Source organism: Salvelinus fontinalis, chromosome 28 (assembly GCF_029448725.1).
Source record: "Salvelinus fontinalis isolate EN_2023a chromosome 28, ASM2944872v1, whole genome shotgun sequence".
NCBI lineage: Eukaryota > Metazoa > Chordata > Actinopteri > Salmoniformes > Salmonidae > Salvelinus > Salvelinus fontinalis.
In genome coordinates this window covers 16,081,902-16,092,022 of record NC_074692.1, presented here as the reverse complement: position 1 = coordinate 16,092,022, position 10,121 = coordinate 16,081,902, and the positions used below count along the sequence as shown (strand labels likewise).

The 10,121-nt window shown below is 38.2% G+C and overlaps 2 protein-coding genes across 2 annotated transcripts; both read right to left on the bottom strand.

The window, feature by feature from the left end:
- Positions 1-49: 49 nt before the first annotated feature.
- LOC129826274 (progonadoliberin-1-like) lies at positions 50-815 on the bottom strand. The gene is made up of 3 exons (XM_055886817.1): positions 557-815; positions 317-415; positions 50-142 (listed from the first exon to the last, which is right to left on the bottom strand). The coding sequence occupies exons 1-3, from the start codon at positions 692-694 to the stop codon at positions 101-103; spliced, it is 279 nt and encodes a 92-aa protein (XP_055742792.1). The 5' UTR covers positions 695-815; the 3' UTR covers positions 50-100.
- Positions 816-1,460: 645 nt separating this feature from the next.
- Positions 1,461-10,121, bottom strand: LOC129826272 (BTB/POZ domain-containing protein KCTD9-like). Its single transcript, XM_055886814.1, has 12 exons — positions 9,938-10,121; positions 4,791-4,912; positions 4,643-4,686; positions 4,468-4,564; positions 4,277-4,335; positions 4,051-4,179; positions 3,819-3,886; positions 3,637-3,732; positions 3,382-3,531; positions 3,167-3,272; positions 2,930-3,063; positions 1,461-2,679 (listed from the first exon to the last, which is right to left on the bottom strand). The coding sequence occupies exons 1-12, from the start codon at positions 9,983-9,985 to the stop codon at positions 2,563-2,565; spliced, it is 1,170 nt and encodes a 389-aa protein (XP_055742789.1). The 5' UTR covers positions 9,986-10,121; the 3' UTR covers positions 1,461-2,562.

Below are 10,121 nucleotides of genomic sequence, written 5' to 3'. Positions count from 1 at the left end.
ATGCGATCTAGCAAAAATTGTCACCCAACAAAGACACCACAAAAAACAATGACGGCACCGCAATGTTTAATAGAGTTAGCTAGCATACATAATACATTTGCTATATATTATTGAGTCCACTTTGTCTGTCAGCGAGGTTTGCCTAGAAAAAAGCAAATGAAAAACATTACTTACAAGTTGTTTAAAACATTGAGAAAAAAAACATACATTAAAAAAAGTTGCAATATTTAACTACCAACACAATGTCCCTTTATATTCAACTTCTGGGTAGCTTCTTGAAGGGAAATGTATATTCAAAATTGTAAATGTCACTCACAAGTAATGCCCTCAGTCGGTACATTTCAGGATGAGGTGAGACATCAGCACAGCCAAACAAACTGCAAGATGTGTCTATCTTCGGAAGGTCTTCAGCCATCTGTAGAATTGTCATTTTAACTAGATTTTACAATGCAAATATAGGAACATCCCTTCCATCATTGGATACTTTACCATCACAACCTTTAGTAAAAGACCTAGCTACTTCTGCTTCCATGTTATGAATAGGTAAAGTACTTACATTGTCCAGGGTGTCAGACAGGCTGTCAGTCACTCTTTTCCCCCCTGGGTTCAAGACATAGGACCAATGTTGACAGCAACCCTGTGACACTAGAGCCGCTACCAAAAGCAGCAGCAACAAGACCTTTTTCTCTTCCATTCTGCAAAGTCAGCCTTATTACTTTAGGTAAGCAACTCAGGTGTCTGTGGTTTTATAGGCAGCTTAGTTCCCATGTGCCACACCCACCAGTTCCATCACTGCTGCAAGAGGAAACGAAGTGGATTATAGAAAAAGGCTCCACTCAAAAATATATTACAGAGCAGCTTTAAGCACCTCCAATTCAGGCACCACAAAAAGCCTTTTAAAAGCTTAACACTTTGGGAATGATTGTGCACTTTTACAGCAGCAACGATAAAATGAATTAGGCACATGGTCTTTGTGTTCTTCTGGGAAGTTAGTGAAAAGAAAACAGTATTTCATTTGTAATTACAGTGGCTTTTGTTTATTGAAATACATTTTTGTGCTTGAGTGCAATAATTATAGACAGGGGAGGAAGAGAAACACCCCAGTCTTGAACTAACTTTCATTCCATATTTCTTCAATATGTTATATCAAAATAAATAACCATTGTTCTTTTCTACAAGGTCTTGATACTGACGATCTCCACACTCAAGGTGCAATATTCTATATGATTGCCTTCATTATCACGACAAAAGAGTACCTACTGTGGAATAGAGTATAGAGAGAGAATATTGCATCTCAAAAAGGTTTCAGCTACACCTAGAAAACAATTCTGCAGTCTTAGACTGGTAAAATAGTCTTTAAACATGCAAAAAAAAATCTTAAACAAACTGACAGATTGTTAAAATCACAGTCCAGCAGTGATAATGTTTTGCTATCCTTATAAAAACGCACAAGTTTTGTAAGCACTGGATAAAAAAAATAAAAATAAAAAAAACACTACAAGCACCACATTCAACTTTTTGGTGTCCTGCGAGTAAGTAAAACAGAAGTTAGTGAACAAAATGTTTAATTTAAGACAGATTTGTGCAAAGTATAACTTCAAAACATGATTGAATTATATGCAATTCATTGTGACGTGAGTGTTGTTATACAACCATCTTCCTCGTACAAGTAGGTGATCCACAAGCTTGAACATGACAGTAACACTATTAAAAAATATCTTATTCACTTTGATTATTTGCTTATCATATTTGGATATAATGAATAATGGTTTTCATACAACAAGAGGCAAAAACCACCATGAAATGCATGCAACTAGATATAAATCAGAAAGCGGTAAAAAATAAGGAGGTAGATTCACAGAGAACACCAAACACCACAAGAGGCAGCTTTTGACTTCAGTGATTATCAAGGAAGAGTACATTGCATTTGAAATTCTGTTTCAACAGCCACAGTATTATAAGAAAAATGAAATCCACAGCATAATTAGGTGGTGCAATAACAGCAAACTCTTTTGCCATTTTTATCATGCTACAGTATGGCTTTGGCTTAGAAAAAAAAAACATTATCCTAATCATAAAGCATATCTGGCATAAAACTAAGTACATTGATAAGAATGTACAGTCCCACCATGCCCTTATATTGTTACTTTAAACCTTCATGCACTTACTAGTTTAATAATCTTTGACTTTCAGAGATGTTGCGTTAAATAATCAAGTGTGTATACATCTAGAATTTAAAAAAAATAGTAATAAGGTAGGATTGAATCCAGGCATAATAGTAAACATACATGAAATATTTTGGTTTTGGGGATAAATAAGGAAAGGCAGGTAAAAGCGTCCACTACATAACAGAAACAAATATCCCTGAATGTGCTCTAGTGCAAATTATTTAAAGCTAGTATATGAGCTGGAATGCCAGGGATGTGCATAAAACTACCTGTATTGCACAAGGGTCCAAGAAGCTTGAAAATAGGGGTGGGTGGGATTGGCTGGCAAATGAAGACCTTTGCCAGGCATCCATGAGATTAACCAGCCTGAACCCAGGTGGAATGTGCAGGAGAGTTATCTAACACTCTGAGACATGTGCAATGCAGTCAGCATCTCTTCAAAAATGGCCCCCTTCACATTGGACCCTCTCAAGTTGGCCTCTTGTAGGTCACAGCCAGACAGATCACAGTTCTGTGAGGAGTAAAACGAAACTCAACAGTCAGTATTCTTGGTACTAACCACAGTCATTATTCTTGGTACTAACCTTAGATGTCATGGTAATAAAACTGTAATAATACAGTTATTTTAGGATATACAACTTAATGGTATCTAACTGACAAACCTTTAACAACAAACTTAAAATTATTACAAGAGTCGTCTAATTCTATTTGACCTAATTTTTTTGTCTCAAGATTAATCCTCTTAAATGCCCTCAGCTTACCTCAAGATCGGTTCCTGCCAAAGTGGCACCCCGCAGGTTACAGTTCTTCAGCTTAGCATTTTTGAGAGTGGCCACACGCAGGTTAATTCCGGTCATCTGACTTCCCTCCATGTCAACCCCTTTCAGATTGGCACCTAATAAGACAGAAATTAGATGTTCAACACCAAAGGTTATACAAGTGTTATCGGTTCCATATTTCTCATTCCTCTTATCATACAAATCAATTAGAAAGCTTACCCTCTAAGTTGGCCTTGAGTCCAGATGGGTCCTCAAAATTGCATCCTTTGAGAGACGCCCCCTCAGCATTTGAACAGAGCATCTTCACACCCTGCAAGTTAGCACCCTAAAACAGAAAGACAAAATCAGTCCGTACAAAATACTGCTCACTTCTGAAATGTTGACACCGTGTAACGGGTAGGTTTCATAGGCTAGTGAAGGAGCTATGGGCTCACATCAAGGTTGGCCCCAGACAGGTCAGCGCGCTCCAGGTTTGAAGAGCATAGATTGGCATGTGTCAGGTTGCAGCGACTCAGGTTGGCCATCTTGAAGTTGATGTAGCGCAAGTCGAGGCGAGAGAGATCAGCACCACTGAAATTAAGTCCCTTGTGGATAAATGTATTATTTGTCAGGTTCACGTGTCATGTTAGTTAGACTGCATCTAATGTTCAACAGTGCGTTGTCCTTGTTGCAAATGTGTTGCGTTTTACCTGACAGCGGAGCTCTGATTTGGTGGGTGTAGCCAGCAGAAACCGAACAAACTCCTTGCGAGAGATGGGAGAGTGGTCCTCAGGTGTCTGGTTATTCTGGAGAAAAGCATGGGGTGACATGGATCAATATGCTGTGTTGAAATGTAATAAATCATTTGAAATATGTAGCTTGAGTTCTTCACCTTTATTGCTACTTCCAACTGCTCAGCAAGCTGCTCAATTCCAAAGAAACGGGCCTCCTCCAAAACCCCTGAAATTCACATTTAATTTACTGATTTGAGCTAATATAATTGTCAAGATTTCAGAAATCTAAATACTGTATTCAACATGCACAACTGAAGTGTTCTCATTCATCTGTGAGCAGTATCATAGAATAAAGGTAATGAAAGTTCTGGCTGTAAATGCTATACATACCAAGTAAATTGATTCCTTCATTGATAATGAGCTGGCCATGTCGCAGGTAATTAAGAATAGGCTCGAAGTATTCTGGGCTGCGATCAATCAGGTAAGCCCCACATTCATCCTGCTTGTTACCCCATACAGCTGCAGAGCAAGGATAGAGGGGACATCATTATGTGTAAATCACAAAAGAAAAGGTAGCAGGGTTAGTGGTAGATGTGACAGACTTAATTATTTGTACCTTTCTCCCGAAACATGTGAGCAAGCATGCTCTCTGGCTCCTTGCTGACCAAGGTGCTCCTGTAAAAAAAGATCCGTTTGTGAGGAAAGAAGTGCCCAAAGGATAAAGTGGATGGCAATAATACTGAGAGAGATGTTCATTTGTGACTTCTGATGTTCATAGACCATGGAAATAACTCCTCCATTGCTTACCGTGTGGTGGTGAAGAGACGCCCTCCAATATTAAGCGTCAGCCAATCGGTGTGTGCCCCAGGCCGATCGTCTCTAGCCCTGACATCATTCTGTGGCTCTAAGATAATAACAGTATTCAGAGGGATAACTCAAACCAAATGGTTTGCAAGGAAAGCATTAGAGGACACAAACTCACCAAAAAAGGGGTCTCCCTCTGAGACATACAAAACATCATCATCCCTATAATAAGAAGAAATTGTAGAGAAATTAATACGCAATATTGGCAGGAGTAAGGACCTTCCAAGTGCATGAAACTACAAAGTGTTGAAGGAAGTTAACAATACCTGATGAGTGCTATGTCATCTATAAGACCACCTTTTCCATTGTATAAATTACAGGCTCTGATTCCCAACTTATTGGTTGCTACAGATAACAGGTCAGTCAAGGTCCCATACACAGCTACAACCTAATAAAGGAAAACAGAGTTATTGTCACAAAAGACTGATTTGGGCAAACCCATTATTTCTTGCTAACTTAAAGATAGACTCAGCAATATGACATGATGACACACAGCTAGAGCACTGCTTATAGACAGATAACAACAACAAAGTTCAAAACTACAAAGACTGCCAGGAGTTAGCGACTTAACTTTGGTCAACTCTGAGTTCAACTCGGGATAACTGGTCATACGAAAGTGGCTCACCTTTTGGTCAGGTAAATTTCTATGGCAACGAATCCTTCAGAACTAACCTGCTCTGGGGCAGCCTAACTCCACTTACTCCGAATGAAATTGAATGAAATTACTAAGCCGCGAGTTAAAACCTTTTCTCAATAGGGGGTGCTGTTTTCACTTCACTTCCCAAATTAAACTGCCTCGTACTCAATTCTTGCTCGTACAATATGCATATTATTATTACTATTGGATAGAAAACACTCTCTAGTTTCTAAAAACGTTTGAATTATATCTGTGAGTAAAACAGAACTCAAGTTGGAGCAATTTTCCTGTGAGGAAGTGAGAAATCTGAAATAAGGCAGGCTGTTCTGGGGTCAGTTTATTAATTTGCATGTCTTCTATTGGTCGAGATGCACTGCATACGCCTTCCCCTAGATGTCAGCAAATAGTGAGAATTGGAATGGAGTTGCTAGGCAGATCTGAGGCCATATAAAAATGGGCTGGGAACGTGGGGTCCAGTCTTTTCATCTTTCGCCATGACGCAAGACAGACCGTTATAGGCCTTAGATATATCCGGCTCTGATTTTATTCGATATAGGTGTTAAAGACATCATAATGTTGTTATTTTAAACAGAGTTATATCAGTTTATATCAGTATATTGCGATTTTCGGTATTTTATTTGTGCTGCGTTATGGTGAGTTGGACACGTCTTCGCCACATGGCTAATGTTTAATGCTAATTCCAAAGTTGAAGGCGACAATCTACAACCGAGCAACGATTCCTCTGGACAAAGGACAACTTGCCCAAGATTCTGATGGGAGCTCATCAAAAAGTAAGAAGTATTTATGATGTTAATTCGTTGTTCTGTTGAAAAATGTAAAACTACTGTTCCGCCATTAATTTCGGTGCGGTCTCGCTTTAACGCACGCTGTATGTCGTAGTAACGTTAATTTTAAAAATCTAACACAGCGGTTGCATTAAGAACTAATGTATCTTTCATTTGCTGTCCAACCTGTATTTTTTAGTCAAGTTTATGATTAGTTACTGATTAGATTAGGTGCCTCTCCCAAGATTTCTCCCGACATATTGTTGGCAGCTTGGCTACTATTCTCATTGTATAACCACGATTTGTGCCGCTAAATATGCACATTTTCGAACAAACTCTATATGTATTGTGTAATATGATGTTTATAGGACTGTCATCTGAAGAAGTTTGAGAAGGTTAGTGAAAAAATTAATATCTTTTGCTGGTTTATTCGTTATCGCTATTGTTGGCTTGAATCAATGCTGTTGTGTGGTTGGCTATTGTAGTAAGCTAATATAATGCTATATTGTGTTTGCTGTAAAACACTTAAAAAATCTGAAATATTGGCTGGATTCACAAGATCTTTGTCTTTCATTTGCTGTACGCTGTGTATTTTTCATAAATGTTTTATGATGAGTATTTAGGTAATTCACGTTGGTCTCTGTAGTTATTCTAGTTGCTTTGGTGAGAGTTGTGATGGTGGCTGCAATGTAAAACTATGATTTATACCTGAAATATGCAAATTTTCCTAACAAAACATATGCTATACAATAAATATGTCATCAGACTGTCATCTGATGAAGTTGTTTCTTGGTTAGTGACTATTTATATCTTTATCTGGTCGAAATTGTGATAGCAAAAGAGACAACTTTTTTTCCCCACAATTTTTTTCCTGCATAGGTAGCTATCGTGGTTAGCTAATAGAAATACATATTGCGTCTTCCCTGTAAAACATTTTAAAAATCCGAAATGATGGCTGGATTCACAAGATGTGTATCTTTCATCTGGTGTCTTGGACTTGTGATTTAATGATATTTAGATGCTAGTATTTACTTGTGACGCTATGCTAGGCTATGCTAGTCAGCTTTTTTACTGATGGGGGTGCTCCCGGATCCGGGATTGTGACCAAGTAGAAGTTAAGGACCAATGAAATCAGATTCCCTCCATCTTGCAAAGAGTCATCATCCCCTTCATTTGGATGAAATATTTTATTAATAAACATTTTAATTTTATGTGTTAAACTTCTTATGGCTGCAATCCCGCTAACGGGATCGATATGACAACAGCCAGTGAAAGTGCAGGGCGCCAAATTCAAACAGAAATCTCATAATTAAAATTCCTCAAACATACATGTGTCTTATATCATTTTAAAGGTAATCTTGTTGTTAATCCCACCAAAGTGTCCGATTTCCAATATGCTTTTCAGCGAAAGCACTACAAACGATTATGTTAGGTCACCACCAAACCACAATAAGCACAGCCATTTTCCAGCGAAAGATAGCATTCATAAAAAGCAGAAAGAGAAAAAATGAATCACTAACTTTTGATGATCTTCATCAGATGACACTCGTAGGACTTCATGTTACACAATACATGCTTGTTTTGTTTGATAAAGTTCATATTTATATAAAAAAAATCTGAGTTTACGTTGGCGCGTTACATTCACTAGTTCCAAAAAAATCAAGTGATTTTGCATAGCCACATCGTTTCAACAGAAATACTCATCATAAATGTAGATGATAATACAAGTTATACACATGGAATTATAGATATACCTCTCCTTAATGCAACCGCTGTGTCAGATTTAAAAAACTTTACAGAAAAAGCAAACCATGCAATAATCTGAGACTGCGCTCAGAACAATAGCCAAATTAGCCGCCATGTTGGAGTCAACAGAAACCAGAAAATACATAAATGTTTCCTTACCTTTGATGAACTTCATCAGAATGCAGTCCTAGGAATCCCAGGTCCACAATAAATGCTTGATTTGTTCGATAATGTCCGTTATTTATGTCCAATTAGCTACTTTGGTTAGCGCGTTTGGTAAACAATTCCAAAGTCACAAAGCGCGTCCACTATAACGTGACAAAATGTCCAAAGGTTCCGTAACTGTCAGTAGAAACATGTCAAACGATGTACTGAATCAATCTTTAGAATGTTGTTAACATACATCTTGAATAACGTTCCAACCGGAGAATTACATTGACTTCAGTTGAGCGATGGAACGGAGCTGCCTCTCACATGAACGCGCCTGTTCAATGCGTGGTCACCTCATGGCAGTGGTGAATCATTCCTGTCTCCTTCCGCCCCCCTTCACATTAGAGTCATCAGACAAAGTTCTATTGACTGTTGACATCTAGTGAAAGCCGTAGGAAGTGAAAACTCATCCATATCTCGCTGTAATGTCAATGGGAGCTTGGTTGAAAATCTAGCAGCCTCAGAAAAAATCCAAACAGGAAGTGGAACTTCTCAGGTTTTTGCCTGCCATATGAGTTCTGTTATACTCAGAGACATAATTCAAACAGTTTTAAAAACTTCAGAGTGTTTTCTACCCAATACTAATAATAATATGCATATATTAGCAACTATGACTGAGGAGCAGGCCGTTTACTCTGGGCACCTCTGTGCACCTTTCATCCAAGCTACGCAATACTGCCCCTGCAGCCATAAGAAGTTAAAAATAGTCATGTTAAAATATATCACATTACACAATCTAACACTTTATGTATGACTTAATAAAAAATAAATAGGTTTGGGGAAAAAGATGCTTGTGCAAAGCACACCAAAGACGGCATTAACTATAATAATAAGTAATAAAATAAAGACGGAACTTCTAAAAGTGAGAGCCTGCTGAATTTGCAAGACAACTTTTCTTTCATTTTGATTTCGAAACAAATGAAAATGTGGCACTGTCTCAATGAAGGGTTTGGCATTCGTGAGAAAATTCTAGGTGGCATTCAGCCTTCTCCCTACAGTTTTCAGCCATTAGCTTCGCCCACGACTGGCTCATGTGAACTACAATCCCGATGCTGTGTTTTTAGGTTTAGAAACGTCAATAATCATCGCTTGCGAAATGGCTTTTGAAACATATAGCCCTTATCTTTCATCAGCTTGAAAGAATCCTTCAGATAAAAAATATACACTTACTGTGGCAGTTTTGCATAGTTATGGCTGCCCCCCCATCTGATGAAACTACACTTCCCGAGTTATGCTTAGACATAGGTGTTTGGTGCACGTTATATAGCTAATTATAAACTGGGTGGTTCACACCCTGAATGCTGATTGGCTGACAACCGTTGTACATCAGACCATATACCACTATGTCAAAACATTTCTTTATACTGGTCTAATTACGGTGGTAACCAGTTTATAATAGCAATAAGGCACATCTGGGGTTTGTGGTATTTGGCCAATATATCATGGCTAAGGGCTGTATCCAGGCACTCCGCGTTGCGCTTGAGAACAGCCCTTAACCATGGTATATTGCCATATACCACCCCCCCAGGCCTTATTGCTTAATTAGCACAGGTGGTAACCGCTTGTCTTCTGTCTGTTTTCCGCAAACAAGCGCTGCAACATGGAGATATTCAGTGTGGGAATACTAACCCTATCAAGGTATCAATTAAACCTTTTATTTTTATTTCTTGCTGATATGTAAAATAAGGTCCTTTTATGTTTCATACTTTCACTTTTGATACTTAAGTATATTTAAAACAAAGTACTTTGACTTTTATTCAAGTAACGTTAGTATTTTACTGGGTGACTAACTTGAGTAATTTTCTATTAAGGTATCTTTACTTTTACTCAAGTATGACAATTGAGTACTTTTTCCACCACTGACGTTAGCTAGCTACACAAATTATGGGCCGCATAACTTCGATGCAACTAAACCAGTTTGTTTGGACATTTGGCTGTTAACGTTAGTGGCTTAGTTGCGTCGAAGAGGAGGCTGTATTAAATTAGCTAGCTAGCTAGCTAACGTTAGCTCAATAGCTAAGCTAACTTTACGCACCTTGCCATTTTTGGACGTCCCGTTCACAAAAACAGTAACTCTTCTCATTCTTAGTAATAAGCTTTAATACTGATTCTAGAACAATGAGCCCCAGAAGGATGCTCCAGAGGTAGCTAACTAGCAGACTTGACAGTTTGACGAAACAGCAAGAAGACAACCTTGAACATTGGTTAACTCCAACCAA